This window comes from Anomaloglossus baeobatrachus, chromosome 3, assembly GCF_048569485.1.
Source record: "Anomaloglossus baeobatrachus isolate aAnoBae1 chromosome 3, aAnoBae1.hap1, whole genome shotgun sequence".
Lineage (NCBI taxonomy): Eukaryota > Metazoa > Chordata > Amphibia > Anura > Aromobatidae > Anomaloglossus > Anomaloglossus baeobatrachus.
The window spans coordinates 434,916,227-434,936,917 of record NC_134355.1 but is presented as its reverse complement, the minus strand read 5'-3'; the positions used below and the strand labels follow the sequence as shown (position 1 = coordinate 434,936,917).

General features: G+C 45.2%; 1 protein-coding gene across 1 annotated transcript in view; it reads right to left on the bottom strand.

The window, feature by feature from the left end:
- Nucleotides 1-5,940: 5,940 nt before the first annotated feature.
- Nucleotides 5,941-20,691, bottom strand: part of LOC142296606 (intestinal-type alkaline phosphatase-like) — a 120,834-nt gene continuing 106,083 nt past the window's right edge. The window contains exons 10-11 of the mRNA XM_075340411.1: nucleotides 15,936-16,052; nucleotides 5,941-6,381 (exon numbers count right to left, since the gene is read on the bottom strand). Of these exons, the coding sequence (XP_075196526.1) occupies nucleotides 6,098-6,381; nucleotides 15,936-16,052 (401 nt within the window). The 3' untranslated portion in view covers nucleotides 5,941-6,097. The remainder of the gene's footprint in view (nucleotides 6,382-15,935; nucleotides 16,053-20,691) is intronic.

Sequence of the window (20,691 nt, the reverse complement as noted above, 5' to 3'; positions counted from 1 at the left end):
TTACCAAAAGTACCTATACCTGGTTTAATAATCACAGTATCACTGTGCTTGATTGGCCAGTAAACTCGCCGGTCCTAAACCCGTTAGAGAATCTATGGGTATTGTCAAGAGGAAGATGAGAGACACCAGACCCAACAATGCAGATGAGCTGAAGGCTGCTATCAAAGCAACCTGGGCTTCCATAACACCTCAGCAGTGCCACAGGCTGATCGCCTCCATGCCACTCCGCATTGATGCAGTAATTCATGCAAAAGGAGCCCCAACCAAGTATTGAGTGCATTTACTGTACATACTTTTCAGTAGGCCAACATTTCTAAGTTTAAAATCATTTTTTCAGTTGCTTTTATATAATATTCTAATATTCTGAGATAATGACTTTTGGGTTTTCACTGGCTGTAAACCATAATCATCAACATTAACAGAAATAGAAACTTGAAGTTCTCCCACTTAAAAAGATGAGAGAGGCCTGTAATGGACATCATAGGTAGACCACAACTCTGAGAGAAAAAATGAGAAAACAAATCCAGAAAATCAACTTGTCTGATTTGGCAAGATGTTTTTTTGCAAATTAAGGTGGAAAATAAGTAACAAAAGTTCATCTCAATATTTTGTTACATATCCTTTGTTGGCAATGACAGAGGTCAAACGTTTTCTGTAGGTCTTCATAAATTTGGCACACACTGTTGGTGTTATTTTGGTCCATTCCTCCATGCAGATCTCCTCTAGAGCAGTGATGTTTTGGGTCTGTTGCTGGGCAACACGGACTTTCAACTCACTCCAAAGGTTTTCTATGGGGTTGAGATCTGGAGATTGGCTAGGCCTCTCCAGGACCTTCATATGCTTTTTGCGAAGCCACCCCTTCATTGCCCTGTTGGTGTGCTTGGGATCATTATCATGCTGAAAGACCGAGCCTCTACCTTTCGGTCAATGGGCACCAAAGAGATATTTTATATCAATGATTTTTTCCAAATGCAACACATCCTTTGTTATTTATCTGCTTGAGTGTGATTTCAATCGCCAATATGATGGAACAATACAACCCATTCATTGTTGAATGAACAAATATAGGTATAATATCAAGAATGGTGTTTTCAATCACAGCTAATCCAAACAATTAATACTGATAGAGATTTGCTGTTTTGTCTTTCCTGACGGTCCTGAGGAAGGGGGCAGTGGCTCCGGAAACGCGTAGACCTGGATGAAATAAAGATGCATTAATCTAAACATCTGTTCCTGTGATCCTTTGGCGCAGTATCAAACACCCTTCTCTTTTGCTCTCTGTTATCAAACAATTAATACTGGAAGCACAAATAGAAATAAAAATAACAATTTAATCAATTTATGTCTAAGCATATTGTAGCAGAGAACAATCACTGGAGAAGGACATCAAGTTCGAAAAATAGAAGGAACAAAGCGAAGAGGAAGACCATCAACTTGTTGACTTGATACTATTAAGATAACAGCGGCGAAGACCCTGTGGACCTAACTAGGCTTCTGCTGGATCAATCTTCCTACAGAGTGTTCGTCCATCAAGTTGTTATTGCTCGAGATCGAGGTGAAGTCCATAAAAAAAAATATTGGAACATGTACGTGATTATGTCTCCAAATAGATATCAAAGGCTAATTAATTGGGAATCATATTGGATATTAAAATTTGTCCATTTAGTACTGGGGGTTAAATGAGACCACTGAGAACACAAGCTAAGGGGTTAAATAGAACTACAGAGTAAATGTACTAAAAAAGAAATATATATATATATATATATATATATATATATATATATATATACCCTGTATAGAGGAGAAGTGACTTCTAGTGTATCTGAAGAAGGATTTGGTCCAAGTCCTAAATGTGTTTTTGTTTTTTTTTTTAATTTATTTTTCATCGATACTTAGGGCTTTGTGATATTATTAGCAGCACCCAGACACCACCGCCGTTTCTCTTCAATTATTTGATATCTCACACTAAAGATATACAGTTAGGTCCAGAAATATTTGGACAGTGACACAAGTTTTGTTATTTTAGCTGTTTACAAAAACATGTTCAGAAATACAATTATATATATAATATGGGCTGAAAGTGCACACTCCCAGCTGCAATATGAGAGTTTTCACATCCAAATCGGAGAAAGGGTTTAGGAATCATAGCTCTGTAATGCATAGCCTCCTCTTTTTAAAGGGACCAAAAGTAATTGGACAAGGGACTCTAAGGGCTGCAATTAACTCTGAAGGTGTATCCCTCGTTAACCTGTAATCAATGAAGTAGTTAAAATGTCTGGGGTTGATTACAGGTGTGTGGTTTTGCATTTGGAAGCTGTTGCTGTGACCAGACAACATGCGGTCTAAGGAACTCTCAATTGAGGTGAAGCAGAACATCCTGAGGCTGAAAAAAAAGAAAAAATCCATCAGAGAGATAGCAGACATGCTTGGAGTAGCAAAATCAACAGTCGGGTACATTCTGAGAATAAAGGAATTGACTGGTGAGCTTGGGAACTCAAAAAGGCCTGGGCGTCCACGGATGACAATAGTGGTGGATGATCGCCGCATACTTTCTTTGGTGAAGAAGAACCCGTTCACAACATCAACTGAAAACCAGAACACTCTCAGTGAAGTAGGTGTATCTGTCTCTAAGTCAACAATAAAGAGAAGACTCCATGAAAGTGAATACAAAGGGTTCACATCTAGATGCAAACCATTCATCAATTCCAAAATTAGACAGGCCAGAGTTAAATTTGCTGAAAAACACCTCATGAAGCCAGCTCAGTTCTGGAAAAGTATTCTATGGACAGATGAGACAAAGATCAACCTGTACCAGAATGATGGGAAGAAAAAAGTTTGGAGAAGAAAGGGAACGGCACATGATCCAAGGCACACCACATCCTCTGTGAAACATGGTAGAGGCAACGTGATGGCATGGGCATGCATGGCTTTCAATGGCACTGGGTCACTTGTGTTTATTGATGACATAACAGCAGACAAGAGTAGCCGGATGAATTCTGAAGTGTACCGGGATATACTTTCAGCCCAGATTCAGCCAAATGCCGCAAAGTTGATCGGACGGCGCTTCATAGTACAGATGGACAATGACCCCAAGCATACAGCCAAAGCTACCCAGGAGTTCATGAGTGCAAAAAAGTGGAACATTCTGCAATGGCCAAGTCAATCACCAGATCTTAACCCAATTGAGCATGCATTTCACTTGCTGAAATCCAGACTTAAGACGGAAAGACCCACAAACAAGCAAGACCTGAAGGCTGCGGCTGTAAAGGCCTGGCAAAGCATTAAGAAGGAGGAAACCCAGCGTTTGGTGATGTCCATGGGTTCCAGACTTAAGGCAGTGATTGCCTCCAAAGGATTCGCAACAAAATATTGAAAATAAAAATATTTTGTTTGGGTTTGGTTTATTTGTCCAATTACTTTTGACCTCCTAAAATGTGGAGTGTTTGTAAAGAAATGTGTACAATTCCTACAATTTCTATCAGATATTTTTGTTCAAACCTTCAAATTAAACGTTACAATCTGCACTTGAATTCTGTTGTAGAGGTTTCATTTCAAATCCAATGTGGTGGCATGCAGAGCCCAACTCGCGAAAATTGTGTCACTGTCCAAATATTTCTGGACCTAACTGTATATTATATATATATATATATATATATATATATATATATATGCTAGAAGGTGGCCCGATTCTAACGCATCGGGTATTCTAGAATTTACGTATTGTGTAGTTAATGTATGATGTTTGTTTGATATATATATATATATATATATATATATATATATATATTATAGATGTTGTTGTGTGTAGTTACCAAGTGTTTGTCTGGGTGTGGGGGGGGGTGAGAGCGGTGTTGTATGTGTGTTGCGTTGTGTGTGTTGCGTTGTTTGTGGAGCGCTGTGTATCTGCAGCGTTGTGTGTGTGTGGTACTGTGTGTGTTGCGCAGTTTGTGTGGCTGTGGGGTGCGTGTGTGTGTTTTGGGGGGAGGTATGTTTTGTGCAGTGTGTGTGTTGGGTATGTGCGTATATTTATGTATGCCGCGGTGTTTGTGTGTTGGGTGTTGTGTGTGTGTGTGTGTGTGCGGTGTTGTCTGTGTGTGTGTGGGTGTCTGTGTAGGGCGGTGTTTGTGGTTCCCAGTGTGTGTGTGGTGTGTTGTGCGGTGCGCGTGTGGTGGTGTGTGTGTGTTTTGGGGGGAAGTGTGCACCCCCCATTGTGTTCCATCCCCCATGCTGCACCCCCCATCGTGCTCCTTCCCCCATGCTGCGCATCCCCCATCGTGCTCCATCCCCCATGCTGCGCACCTCCATTGTGCTCCATCCCCCATGCTGCGCACCTCCCATCGTGTTCCATCCCCCATGCTGCGTACCCCCATCGTGCTCCATCCCCCATGCTGCACACCCCCCATCATGCTCCATCCTACATGCTGCGCACCCCCCATCATGCTCCTTCCCCCATGCTGCGCACCCCTCATCATGCTCCATCCCCCATGCTGCGCACCTCCCATCGTGTTCCATCCCCCATGCTGCGCACCCCCATCGTGCTCCATTCCCCCATGCTGCATACCCCCCATCGTGCTCCATCCGACATGCTGCACACCCCCCATCGTGCTCCATCCTCCATGCTTCAGACCCCCCATTGTGCTCCATCCTCCATGCTGCGCACCCCCCATTGTGCTCCATCCGCCATGCTGCGCACCCACCATCGTGCTCCATCCCTCATGCTGTGCACCCCTCATTGTGCTCCATCCCCCATGCTGCGCACCCCTCATCGTGCTCCATCCCCCATGCTGTGCACCTCCCATCGTGTTCCATCCCCCATGCTGTGCACCCCCCATCGTGCTCCATCCCCCATGCTACGCACCCCCCATCGTGATTCATCCCCCATGCTGCGCACCCCCTATTGTACTCCAACCCCCATGCTGCGGACCCCCTATCATGCTCCATCCCTCATGCTGCGCACCCCCCATCTTGCTCCATCCTCCATGCTGCACACCCCCCATTGTGCTCCATCCTCCATGCTGCGCACCCCCCATCGTGCTCCACCCCCCATGCTGTGCACCCCCATCGTGCTACATCTCCCATGCTGCGCACCCCCCATCGTGCTCCATCCTCCATGCTGCACACCCCCCATCGTGCTCCATCCCCCATGCTGGGGCCGGGGGCGGGTCCGAGCGTGGCAATGTGTGCCGGGGGCGGGGCTGAGCGGGCGAGGCGTCAGTTTATGCCAGCTCCCTGCACATGTGTACCGGGAGCCGGTGTACGCTGGTAACCATGATACACATCGGGTAACTAAGGGAAGCGCTTCCTATAGTTACGCGATGTGTATCATGGTTACCAGCGTACACCGGCTCCGTCACGATCCCAGCATCGCAAGGTTATGTCTGCCGGGGGCGGGGCCGAGTGTGCCAACGTGTGGCGGGGGCGAGCGGGTGAGGCGTCAGCGTATGCTGGCTCCCTGCACATGTGTACCGGGAGCCGGTGTACGCTAGAGCGGGAGATGCGTGTAGAGGGCCGGGTCGAGCGGCTAATCCATGCAGGGGGCTGGGCCAGGCCGAGGCGAGCGGCCAATCCGACAGTTGTCACTGTAATGATACTGTCACGGTGACACAGTTTTGGAGCAAGACAGACAAACAGACAGACAGAACGAATAAGGCAATTATATATATATATATATATATAGATATATATATATATATATATATACACATATATATATATATATATATACATATACATACATACTGTAGTGGGTAACATTTGTGAGAGACTCCCGTACAAAAAAAATGCATAGCACACAGTGCAAAAGTGCAAAATGGACTATGGATATTTGAACATTAACTATTGCAGGATACCTGTGTTCTATATCCTCGATGTGTAGAAAAATGAGATATGAACATTGCATACCAATCGCTCAACTTTTATTAATTACTTCTACAGTAATGATTCGTTGTGTATACCTTATTTTATTTTGTATTTAGATTACAATGAATACTTGTTAGTTTTTACTGCGATGACATCAAGATATTTATAACAGTCCAGTGTCCATACAATAGACAGATACATTGCTCTCCCTTTAGATGTAGTGCTCCAAAGATAACTTTTACATGTGCCATTGTTGGATACTTAACAGCCCCATAGCACACAACAGGACCAGCCTTGTCTTTGCTGTGATACCGTGTGCATTATTCTTTGGTCTTTTTGGTGGGCACTCGGTATATGGTGGCAAACATGCTGCATACGCCATGACATGCGCTACATAAGTTTGTTCATGCACTCCATGGAAAAGATGCGCCATGGGACCTTTGGAAAATATTGCAACATCTTCCCCTCCATGAGTTTCTGAATCCAATGGTACTGCCGCTTGCGCCGTATAGTCATTTTCCCCTTAAATATAAGAAAAAGAAAAAAAAAAGAGGTAATAAAAAGGGCTATAATGCATTTGCAATTACAACTGTCAAAAAGTGATCATATAATGAGCCTACAACACGACACACAGCACATCACTAACAATATTCTGTTGGTTGAGTGGGAAATTTCAGCTCACTTGTATAATTCTATAATGGACACTTGGTTTTTAATGTTTTTCTTTCCCTATTTGTCAGAGATTTACAAATAAATCTTGGGCAATGTGAGCACAGCTAACAGCTTGGAGTTCTTTACTACAAATTGAATTGACCAGTGCTGCTCATGTTAATGTCCTGGTTGACCATATCGGGGAAGGAAAAAGAACATGGGATCAGCAAGAGGGTGGCACAATGAATGAAAAGGTCAACATTGGAGGGATGAATCGCACTAAAAAAATTGTCTTCCACTATAATATGTATGTTTTCGTAATACTTTCTATTAGATTGAGGATCCATTACATAGCCTTAAAATAGATTACCGTATTTTTCGGACTATAAGACGCACCCTGGTTTTAGAGAAGCAAAATAGGAAAATAAAATTTTAAGCAAAAAATGTGGTCATGACACACTGTTATGGGGCGAGGATCTGCTGCTGATACTGTTATGGGGGTAATGTCCCCAAATTCTCTACTAAGGTGCCGCATCCTGGTAATGATCCTCCTGCCTTGTATATACAGTATATGTCCCTCATCCTGCTATATTCCGTCATCCTGCCATATGGCCGCATCCTGCTATATAACCCATCATGGCATATGGCCCCATCCTGCTATATACCCCTATCCTGCTCATAATATACCTCCATCCTGCTCGTATAACCCCATCCTGCTCGTATGACCCCATCCTGCTCGTATGCCCCCATTCTGCTCGTATGCCCCCATCCTGCTCATATGCCCCCATCCTGCTCATATGACCCCATCCTGCTGATATGACCCCATCCTTCTCATATGACCCCATCCTGCTCATATGACCCCATCCTGCTCATATGACCCCCATCCTGCTCATATGACCCCATCCTGCTCATATGACCCCCATCCTGCTCATAATATACCCCCATCCTGGTGTATGGCCGCATCCTGTGGCACATAAAAAAAATAAACGTTCATACTCACCTCACCTTACCTCGCTCCCTGCAGCATCGCTCGTCCTCCCGTCTGTGTCAGCGGCAGCGCCGCTGAGTGGAGCTGTCCCCGTTACCCTGCTGCATCGCGATCATCTCCTGTGTATGTGCCAGTGGCTGTGTGTGGACACGTGCGCACAGCAATGACGTCATCGCTGTGTGCCCCGCTAGTCTCCACCCAACCGCTGGCACAGACACAGGAGATGATCACGATGCAGCAGGGTAACAGGATGGCTCCAATCAGCGGCGCTGCCGCTGACACAGACGGGAAGACGAGCGATGCTGCAGGGGAACGGTGAGTACTGTACACTGATTCACTGCTGCCCGCGCTGATGATGATGCGCGGGGAGCAGTGAATACAGCTGCACATGATCACTCCAGGCCGTAGTTGCCAGGGGTGATCATGCGGGCCGGCTGTTAAACCCTCGCGCATCATCCCGCCCATCATCCCGCCCACCTGTCAGTGCCTGCTTCAGCGCTGAGGGATGATGGGCGGGGGATGGGCGTGCATATTAAATGAGCGGGTCCACGTGGTCACGGCAGGCTGCTACAGCCTGCTCGTGCCCCCGATGACCCGCTCCAACGCAGCACCCACATTCCCCGCAGCCACATTCAGACCATAAGATGCACCCCCCACTTTCCCCCAACATTTGGGGGGGAAAAAAGTGCGTCTTATGGTCCGAAAAATATGGTACTTCTTCCATAAGTTATTTAATACTTCTACATACACTGCATGGCTCAAGCATGTGTAAGGGGGATGGAGGTGGTCAAATTGGGTCACCACCCAGGATATCCATCCCCGAAAGGAGCCCTACCACACAACACACGTGCTATTCTACTGCGTATGTGGGTTAGGAGTTCAGTCTCCCTATCGGCAGCCACAATATCTATCATTATGCGGCACTGCAGCTAATCCTATATGCAGAGGTTTCTTTATCTGAGAAATAAACTACAGTGTGTGATGATAGTTCTTCGTTAATAAAACTCACAGTCATACCTCAACACTGTTGTCATCTATTCGCCTTATTCACAAGTTGGGACCTGCAAGCTGTTTTTATGCTGCTGCAGTCTCAATTATCTTAGTAGTCAGAACACAGAGCATAGTGAAGGAAGCTGATGATTTTTTAGTAGTAGAATTATATGACTTTGGATATGGTGGGACACTGCTTCAGGCTGGTGAAACTCTTGCCCAGGTACGTATGCCCAAGAGAGCATGAAGCATTCACCTCATTAATGAAAACAGAGTGTGCACACAGCCCCTATTGCCTTAGAAAATGCCCTGTGTGCAGTAGCATACCTCCACAATCACTGTGAGACAGGCAGTAGAGAGAAGTGCATGTGTGTGTGCTCTGTGGGCGTGGTGTGTGCTTCTGTGAATGGGGTTGTCCAGTCAGAAGACAAGTCTGCAGTCACACTATGAGAATACAGACTTGTGAATCATGACATTGTGCAATGTACACACTGTAACAATTCTGTTTTTCCATGTGGATGGGCTGTCACATGAACATATGTATAAGATTTGCATACTTAAAGTAATGTGCCAGCTAGAACTGTAGGCTCCTATGCTTCAACCAGTTCTCTTCTATTAAGAGAAGCCAGGGGAGGCTGCAGACCTACTTTTTCCTTGGACCACATTCCCAGGGCTTATTTAGGGGCCAAAATGACATCACTGCATCTCATCACCTGACCTGCTGCAGACTTCATAGGACAAAAGAAGCTGTTACGACCAGGATAAGGTAATAATAAGTTTTGTTTTGGGGGGGAACAAAGCTATACTATTACCTATTGGAAAGAACAAAAATGTGCATTTTTTATTATGCATGCATTATTTATTGTGCATGGGGGCAGGAATCAGAGTTATTATTCAAGATAGGCAAATAGTCAAATATTCAGGGTCAGATTCTTCAAGCTGAAAAATGTCTATTATTTGTGTCTTTGTACCGAATACTAAACCTAATGCAAGTCAATGAGAAACTCTAATAAATTTCTGGAGACCTTGGAAGTAGGCATGAGAGGGCTGTAAAAATGCTGCAATGGACAGAAAAGTGCTGAAACTGAATGGAAACCGCATAAGGAAGATGCCTGGATGCATTTTTGACTCACAGTTTCTGAAAATAATTTTGTCAGAGTATTACAGGGATTAAAGCAGGAGAATTACACTAAGGCCCTGTGCGCACTTACCGGATTTTGCCGCGGATTTTCCGCGGATTTGCTGCATGTTTCGCTGCAGAAAATGTTTATAACATCTCTGCAGTGAATCACCAGCAAATCCTATGGAGAAAAAAAATCCTGTGCGCACTGGGCGGAATTTGACAGCTGCATGTTTTGCTGCGGGATTCCCGCAGCAAAAACAAGTGCATGTCACTTCTTTTCCGCACATCGCTGCGGGATTTCACTCCATTGACTCCAATGTTAATCATGAAATCCCGCAGGGAATAACGCAGGCAGCAAATTCTGTGCGGTTCACTGCGTTTTCCTGCGTTATTCCCTGCGGTATTTCGCGGTTTACCTCCGGTAATGTGCATCGCCTGTCTGCGGTTTTGCAGGGAAGTGATGTCATTACAGGAAGAGGAAGCCGTGCAGAGAGTAAACACACACATATCACACACACAGAACACATCACAGACATAGAACACACATAGACACAGACACATAGAACACACAAAGAAAGCAAACGGAAATATAGAAAACAAAGAACGTGGGCTCCGCTGCATATTTACCGTCCAGCCGAGGTAAGCACACAGCGGCGGCCCGGTATTCTCAGGCTGGGGAGGGAGAGGGGCAGGGTTAATGTCCCCCGCCTCACTCCCCCTCCCGCAGCCGAGAATATCAGCCGCAGCTGCCCCGGCACTGTCGCATGCATTATGCGGCAATACCGGCGTGTCCCCGGCTCTTCTTGCCGCCGTGTAGCAGTGGCAGCAAGGTAATACAAGGGGTTAATGATGGTGGGGGACCACCGCCATTAACTCCAGGCTTCATCATGGCAGCGTCTATGTGACAGCTGACATGATCAACCCGTAAGTAAAGTGAATAAAACACACACACCGAAAAATCCTTTATTTTAAATAAAACAAACAAGCCTCGTTCACCATTTTATTAACCCCTCCCGCACCAAAGCTCCGGCGTAATCCACCGCTCCGGCGTAATCCACAGGTCCTGCGCTGCTTCCATCCAGCCGCGACTGTCACAGACACAGCGCTGAATGAAAGCAGCAGACAGCAGAGGTAATTAAAGGTCATTTCCCACGGCCGGTAATGTGAACTCACTGCCGATCGTGGGAAATGCAGCGATCTGTCATCTATCTATCTATCTATCTATCCCTCTGTCTGTCTGTCTATCTATCCCTCTATCTATTCTTCTGTCTATCTACTATCTCAGAATTAAATGACTTTTTTTTTTTTTTTCAATGTGCTTTATTGCATTGAATGCAATAAAGCACATCCCAACCCGCACGCGGCAAAACTGCGGCAATACCGCGAATAATACCACGGTAAAACCGCAGCAAACCGCATGCGGTTTTCGGGTGCGGTTTCCCCGCGGTTTTTTACCGCGGGTGCGGTAATCTTTGAGAGCATGCGGAATTTTCTCAAGAAAATTCCATTTCCCAGTGCGCACATAGCCTTACTGAGTTTCCCCGCAGCTGTCACACTGCTTCCTGGTCCGATCATTAATTTCATGAACATGTTCTGCTTCTCCCGTCTACCATGTGTGACATTGTCATTGGTTGCAGACTTGCCTCCCCCTCCCACCCTTTGTGCCGACATCTGTGAATGGTTGCCCTCACAGTAGCTGTCTGGGTCCAGTGGAGAGTAAAAATAAATAATTAGAAAGAATGGTGTAGGGTCACCTATATTTTGATACCCAGCACAGATAGAGCAGACAGCTACAGGCTGCAGCCCCAAGCAGTCTGCATTATCATGGCTGTGTATCAAAATACAAGAGACCCAATGTGTTTTTTTTTTATTGTTTACATAAATAATTTAAAAAAAAAATGTGAGGTCCCCCCCAATTTTGATACCCAGCCAAGATAAAGCAGACAACTGTGGGGTGGTATTCTCAGCTGTTGAGTCCCATGGTTATTGGGTCGTCCCCAACCTAAAAATTGCAACCTGTAATCACCCCATAATTAGTGCATCTATTAGATCTGGTGCTTTACCCTGCTCATCCCGATTGCCCTTTAGTGTATCAGGTTAATATAAGGGTTAATTACACTTACTAAGTTTCCTTGCAGCTGTCACACTGCTTCTTAATCTGATTATAAAGTTTGTGAATATGTACTGCTTCCCCAGCTCTTCCTCTGTAACAATCTATGTGACTGGTTGCAGTCCTGATTCCCTCACCTACCCTCTGTTCCTGCGTCTGTGATTGGTTGCCCTCAAACTAGCTATCTGGGTCCCCGAAGTGGAATGTACTGTATAAAAAAAAATAATTAGAAAAAATGGTGCTGGGTCACCTATATATTGATACTCAGCCCAGATAAAGCAGATAGCTTCAGGCTGCAGCCCTCATCTGTCTGTGTTATCTTGACTGTGTATCAAAATTCAAGGGACCCCATGCATTTTTTTTCAAAATTAAATAAATAATTCAAAAACCATAGTGAGGTGTTCCTCAATTTTCATACCCAGCCAAGATAAAGCGGACAGCTGGGGGCTGGTACAGTTAGGTCCAGAAATATTTGGACAGTGACACAAGTTTTGTTATTTTAGCTGTTTACAAAAACATGTTCAGAAATACAATTATATATATATATATAATATGGGCTGAAAGTGCACACTCCCAGCTGCAATATGAGAGTTTTCACATCCAAATCGGAGAAAGGGTTTAGGAATCATAGCTCTGTAATGCATAGCCTCCTCTTTTTAAAGGGACCAAAAGTAATTGGACAAGGGACTCTAAGGGCTGCAATTAACTCTGAAGGTGTCTCCCTCGTTAACCTGTAATCAATGAAGTAGTTAAAAGGTCTGGGGTTGATTACAGGTGTGTGGTTTTGCATTTGGAAGCTGTTGCTGTGACCAGACAACATGCGGTCTAAGGAACTCTCAATTGAGGTGAAACAGAACATCCTGGGGCTGAAAAAAAAGAAAAAATCCATCAGAGAGATAGCAGACATGCTTGGAGTAGCAAAATCAACAGTCGGGTACATTCTGAGAAAAAGGAATTGACTGGTGAGCTTGGGAACTCAAAAAGGCCTGGGCGTCCACGGATGACAACAGTGGTGGATGATCGCCGCATACTTTCTTTGGTGAAGAAGAACCCGTTCACAACATCAACTGAAGTCCAGAACACTCTCAGTGAAGTAGGTGTATCTGTCTCTAAGTCAACAGTAAAGAGAAGACTCCATGAAAGTAAATACAAAGGGTTCACATCTAGATGCAAACCATTCATCAATTCCAAAAATAGACAGGCCAGAGTTAAATTTGCTGAAAAACACCTCATGAAGCCAGCTCAGTTCTGGAAAAGTATTCTATGGACAGATGAGGCAAAGATCAACCTGTACCAGAATGATGGGAAGAAAAAAGTTTGGAGAAGAAAGGGAACAGCACATGATCCAAGGCACACCACATCCTCTGTAAAACATGGTGGAGGCAACGTGATGGCATGGGCATGCATGGCTTTCAATGGCACTGGGTCACTTGTGTTTATTGATGACATAACAGCAGACAAGAGTTGCCGGATGAATTCTGAAGTGTACCGGGATATACTTTCAGTCCAGATTCAGCCAAATGCCGCAAAGTTGATCGGACGGCGCTTCATAGTGCAGATGGACAAGCATACAGCCAAAGCTACCCAGGAGTTCATGAGTGCAAAAAAGTGGAACATTCTGCAATGGCCAAGTCAATCACCAGATCTTAACCCAATTGAGCATGCATTTCACTTGCTCAAATCCAGACTTAAGACGGAAAGACCCACAAACAAGCAAGACCTGAAGGCTGCGGCTGTAAAGGCCTGGCAAAGCATTAAGAAGGAGGAAACCCAGCGTTTGGTGATGTCCATGGGTTCCAGACTTGAGGCAGTGATTGCCTCCAAAGGATTCGCAACAAAATATTGAAAATAAAAATATTTTGTTTGGGTTTGGTTTATTTGTCCAATTACTTTTGACCTCCTAAAATGTGGAGTGTTTGTAAAGAAATGTGTACAATTCCTACAATTTCTATCAGATATTTTTGTTCAAACCTTCAAATTAAACGTTACAATCTGCACTTGAATTCTGTTGTAGAGGTGCCATTTCAATTCCAATGTGGTGGCATGCAGAGCCCAACTCGCGAAAATTGTGTCACTGTCCAAATATTTCTGGACCTAACTGTATTCTCAGGCTGGGGAGGCCCATGGTTTTTGGGCCCTCTCCAGCCTAGAAATAGCAGCCTGTAGCTGCCCCAAAATTGGTGCATCTATTAGATGTGCTGATTCTGGTCCTTTACTCTGCTCATCCCAATTGCCTTGGTCTGGTGGCAATCGGGGTAATATGAGGAGTTAATAACAGCTGTGATTTGTCAAACAATCATGGCTGTCATCAAGCCCAAGTTTAGTAATCTGAGGTTGTAGTGCATGCTCACATTAGACATGTGACTTAGGACTGTGATGTCAGTGACAAACTGACAGAGCTGCAGCTATGAGAGCGGGGACATCAGTGAGTTCACCTCACGTCACAGCTGGGGTTTCCATGGTACCCCTGCTGTGACCTCAGGTGAACTGACCTGAGGTGAACTCATTGAACTCAGTGACCTCACTTCAGGTAAAGTCATTGAAGTCAATGCTGGATCATCAGTTTAGGCAATGTGTGCACATTGAGTATTTGGTTTCAGACATTTCTGCAAAAAATCTGCAGCTTCTGGCAAAGAAATTCACTAAAATTGCATGAAAATGCATCAGCTATCGGTGAATTTCTTTTGCCAATACCTGCAGATTTGGTGCAGAAATATTTGCAACCAAATACTCAATGTGCACACATTGCCTAATCTAGTAATTCAGCATTGAATTCAATGACTTCACCTGAGGTCACAGCTGGGGTTCCCACTCAGTAATCTGGCATTGAGTTTGGGGTGAGGTCACTGAGTTTAATGAGTTCACCTCATCTGGGGTACCATGGGAACCAATTGAACTCATTGCTAGATTATCGGATAAGGCTATATGCACAGGTTTAGAATTTGGTTGCCCAAAAGCAGATTTCTGTCTAGCAGAAAACAGATGCCTAAAAGTCCTGAAATATATTGACTACAGAGCAAGGACTAAAATATAACTTTTAATGAATTCTCACTAAAACCATCAACAAACAATACTTGAAGTGCAGTGCAATAATGTGCAAATACAAAGAGCATAGATCTCACCCGATCCTTTTCCATGAGTAAACCATACACCACCAAATAGAAAAATTCACACAGGGCGGAAACGGGGTCAATCAGTCCGGGGTCCAATTAAATTTCCACCTAACCCTTATTGTACCCCATGTAATTGCTTCTGCCCTTACAAGGACAGCACCCAAGTATGGCAACTACCCCAATGAAAAAACAGGACCTCCCAATGCGTTTCCCTCTCAAGTTAAATGAGAGCGTTTATCAGGGGAGAAGGGGGGAGTACAGCTTGCAACGTTCCACTGGCTGTTAGCACACAGATTTGATACTGTGTGCTTGTGTACATACCTGCTATTGCAGGCTGTTCTCCCCCCGTCTCCCCTGATAAACTCTCTGACTTAACTTGAGAGGGAAACACATTGGGAGGGCCTGTTTTTTCATTGGTGTAGTTGCCATACTTGGGTTCTGCCCTTGTAAGTGCGGACGTAATTACATGGGGCATGACAAGGGATAGGAGGAAATTTAATTGGAATCCGGACTGGTTGACCCCGTATCCACCCTGAGTGAATCTTTCTATCAGGTGATGTATGGTCTGCTCGTGGAGAAGGATCGGGTGAGATCTATGCTGTTTGGATATGCACATTATTGCACTGCACTTTATGTATTGTTTGTTGATGGTTTTAGTTAGAGTTCATTAAAAGTTATATTTTAGTCCTTATTTAGAATTTGGTTGCACACATGAGGTTAAAGAGAGAGCCATCACACTCTATTAACCATTTAGATGCCATAGTCATTATTTACAACAGAATCTAGGGGGTTAAACAACCACGTTCATTACCAACACTGATTGTGACTGATGAAGCAGGGGTCAGATATAGTGTACAGCTGACTGCTGTTGGGGGATGCTATTCACTGAAATCTCAGGTCAGTTTAAGTTACATTGGTGGTCATTAAGGGGCCAAAACTTGTTTTTGTTATTCTCTAAACTTGTATTTTGTTGTGTAGCATAGTATAGCATAGGTAGCCTAGTGTATTAAATAGATTTATGATCTTTTACTGCTTATTAACTTGTACTAAAGTTTTGTGAAAATGCTCCTACAAAATTATAAAGTTTTCTAAACCTCTTACCACTTATAGATGTATTAATGTCAGGACGTCCATCTGGTGTGATACTAAAGCCTGGACCATTACCATACAAGATAGATGTATAAGACTTCTGATCAGATGCTTTCTTGGGAGCAAGACCTACAAAGAGCCAAGAAATAACATGTTATTTTTTGTTTCATTGTTTCTATTTAGCACTGTATTTTACTACATTTTCATTTATAGTTTTTATCAATGTTTAAGACTTAAAAATACACTATCTATATATATAATTGCCTTATTCTGTCTGTCTGTCTGTCTGTCTTGCTCCAAAATTCTGTCGTTACCGCGACAAGCGTCTCATTGGCCGCTTGCCTCGCCTCCGCCCCCCCGCACGGATTGGCCGCTTGCCCAGGTTCCGCCCCCCACACAAATTGGCCTCTCGCCCCGGCCCCCTGCACGCATTGGCAACTCGGCCACGCCCTGCCCCCCTCACGCATTGCACACTCGCTCTGGCCCCGCCCCCTGCACGCATTCCCCAATTCGACACAGAGCCCCGACTCCCAGGTGAGTGCTGTACCCCCGGGAGCCCACACTAGCGTACGCCGGCAACCCAGCCGACACATACCCTCGCATTGCTTGGGTTGCCGGCGTACGCTGGTGTGGGCTCCCGTGTGTGCGGGGGGTGGGGTACGCTGGTAACCATGGTACACATCGGGTAATATTGTGTAGCATGGTTACCAGTGTACACCGGCTCCCGGTACACATGTGCAGAAGAGAGAAGACAGAAGAAAGAAGAGTGAGCACATCAAGGTCCTGCAGCGGCGGAACACACACACACGCACACACACAAGAACAGACACACACACACACATCAGATCACACTCACTCTCACACACACCTCACACACACATCAGATCGCATCCACACACTCACAACATCCAGTGATATCGCTTGCTTCTCGGCGGCGATACTGTGCGTGCAGTGACCTTCCAGGACCTGCCGGAACATCACATGGCCGGAAGCATGTGGTATCTCCGGATGTTGTGAGTGTGAGCGCGTATGTGCGATATCGTCAATGTGTGTGTGCGTGTATGCGATCGTGTGTGTGCATGTATGCGATCGGGTGTGTGCGTGTATGCGATCGGATGTGTGCGTGTATGCGATCGGATGTGTGCGTGTCGGCAGAAGGCATAGAAGCACTGCGTGCAGCACAGCTGCTGGGACCGCCCACCGGAGGGCACAGGCAGAAGTGGGATGTGAGTTCATGCGATCAGATGTGTGCGTGTATACTGTCTGATGTGTGACTGTGGAGCACGATGGGGGGTGCACAGCATGGAGAATGGAGCACGATGGGGAGTGCGCAGCATGGGGGATGGAGCATGATGGGGGGTGCGCAGCATGGGGGATGGAGCACGATGGGGAGTGTGCAGCATGGGGGATGGAGCACTATGGGGAGTGCGCAGCATGGGGGATGGAGCACGATGGGGAGTGCGCAGCATGGGGGATGGAGCACGATGGGGAGTGCGCAGCATGGGGGATGGAGCACAATGGGGGGTGCGCAGCATGGGGGATGGAGCATGATGGGGGGTGCGCAGCATGGGGGATGGAGCACGATGGGGGGTGCGCAGCATGGGGGATGGAGCATGATGGGGAGTGCGCAGCATGGGGGATGGAGCACGTTTGGGAGTGCACAGCATGGGGGATGGAGTACGATGGGAAATGCGCAGCATGAGGGATGGAGCACGATGGGGAGTGCGCAGCATGGGGGATGGAGCATGATGGGGAGTGCGCAGCATGGGGGATGGAGGATGATGGGGGGTGCACAGCATGGGGGATGGAGCACGATGGGGGGTGCGCAGCATGGGGGATGGAGCACGATGGGGGGTGCGCAGCATGGGGGATGGAGCACGGTGGGGGGTGCACAGCATGGGGGATGGAGCACAATGGGGGGTGCGCAGCATGGGGGATGGAGCACGATGGGGGGTGCACACCTCCACCCAAAACACACACACACACACACACACCACCACACACGCACTGCACAACACACCACACACACACTGGGAACCACAAACACCGCCCTACACAGACACCCACACACACAGACAACGCCGCACACACACAACACCCAACACACAAACACCGCAGCACACACAAATATACGCACATACCGCACAACACACACATTGCAAAAAACATACCTCCCCCAAAACACACACACCCCACACCCACACAAACCGCGCAACACACACACACAATGCTACAGACACACAGCGCTCCACAAACAACGCAACACACAAACAACACCACTCTCACCCCCGCCATACCCAGACAACACCCAGAACATGTACAGAGCCCTACACAAACACTTGGTAACTACACACAACATCTATATATATATATATATATATATATATATATACGGTATATAAAACAAAAATCATACATTAACTACACAATACGTAAATTCTAGAATACCCGATGCGTTGATTTGGGCCATCTTCTAGTAACTAAATAAATGTTTTACAATGTCTAAAAATTAGGTAAAAACTGGGAGAGCATGGGAATGGAAGATAAGTTTAATGTGGCATTACATTTGAAAGCATTGAAAACATAATGAAGGAAGATTTACTAGAAAGCTGAATGCACCAGAATGCAACAAAAAACCCCCTCCTGTTAGGCACTTTGTTGTATCCTCACTTAAAGAAGTACTCCCATCAAAATTTTCATCCTCTTAATGTATTGCAGTCATCATATTATATAACATGATGTACTTACAACTCCTCATTTTGCCCTTCTATCCAGTTAATTCATCTCTTTTACATTAGGTCTATGACATAATCTGATTAAAAACAGATTAGCTGAATCCTTCTAAGCTCTATGTAGTAACAGGAACTGTCCTTTACCAGCATGAGTCGTCAGTGCAAAGTCCCTGGCAGGGGGAGGAGGGGAGCAGCTGGGTCAGGAGTTGATAAGGGCGATGACTCATGCAGAGAAAAGAGACTTTTTGTTTCTACATAGAGCTTAAAAGGATTCAGCTAGTCTGTTTTTAATCACATGGTGTCATAGACCTAATGAAAAAAAGATAAATTATCTAGGTAGAAGGGCAAAATGGACAAAATTGTAAGTACACTTAACCACCGCCAGCTTCTCTGTCCCCACATTTGGACATGTGAGTACTTAACACTAGAAGTCCCAGAAATTTCGAGCTCCCCCCTGAAGTCCCAGAAGAGGGTCAAATGACCCTTAGTCTAAACTGAATAGAACTAACTAGAAACTAAATGGCTAAACTCAATGGAAAACAACAACATCCTGTGGTGCAACAGTAATGGCCTAAATTATAGAACAAAAGATGGTGATTATAGGATGTTAGCTAAAATCCTTCAGGTCATTCGACCTGTTTATGGGTTCCAAAGGTAGAAATGTTAAATGACCCCTCTCTGGGACTTCTAGTGTTAACAGGAAGTGAGAGCTACTTCTGGCTGCTCACTTCCTGTTATGTACTCATCTGCCCGTAGGCGGGGAGTGAGAAACCAGCGATGATAGCGACACGTGTGACGTCACAAACTCATGTGAGTCTTAGGAAAGTGAGCGCTGACAATGCTGGAACAGCGCCAAAACAGGAGGTGTGTGTAAGCTTTTTTATTTTAATTTGGGGAAACATGTGTAATGAGAAGGGGTTGTCCTAGTTGTGGACAACCACTTTAAAGAGTTTGTCAAGGCTTTGGTTACAATTCTACAGTCACTCTATAAGACTGCAGACTGGAAATCCCTGAAATGAGCACAGTGTGCGCTGTCAGGATTTTCTGGTACTGGCGCCAGAAACAGGCAGTCAATTGGCCACAATTATGCAATTTACTATCTTTCGGCCACATTCGAACTATGCGGAGCTGGCTTCACTCAATACACTTGTATTGATGAAGGCCACAGATGTCTAGTCAACACGTGGCCACATATATGCAAATGACATACTTGCCATCACTCCTGATGCTGGTAACAGAGAATCCTGATAGCATGCACTGTTACCCCAAATCTGGACAACCCCTTTAACAAGAGACATGACTTAATGACAAAGAGGCAATATATCCCTGGAACAGTTTGGTGCAAATTTCTGGTGCATAGAAAGCCAACAATGGGTGGGGCAAATTTAGACAAGACAATAGATGGGGGTGCATATTAAAATGATTTTGGTGGATCTCCATGCACCAGTTCTATCCTTAATTTTGTACTACAAATTTAGACTAGGCAGTCTACCAATGCACCAAATACTGTATATCATCCACCATAAAACACTATGATAAATTTGGCCCATTTTAAGACTGTCCACAGTATTCTAGGTTGGAACCATCTATTAGTTGTCTTACTATGCATGCACTTAAAAATTAAACAATTTTAGTAAATCTGACCTAATATGTTTTTTCTTCTCCCCTGCACTCCTGTAGCAAATTATACACATGAACATATTTTACTGCAGTCTCCAGTAGATAAACTGATACATTATTAACCTCGCTTTATATTGCATTGCGATGTTTTAATTAGAAAAGACCAGATTGAAGACCTCCATGAAAACTGCTTAAAAATTACAAAGATAACTTCTAAAAAAACCTTTTCATTCCAAAGAATTTCCTGCCAGATGTATATTATAAGGCTGTGTTCACATGCTACACTACTGTATAGAATAATGCAGCCACATCCACCCGCAGGGGCCAATAATGAGCACAAGTGTCACGGTAAGACTTCTGTGTTTCTTTAAATGTCATTGGTGGTGGCCGGTGGGTGTCACACGTGGCAGCTTCAC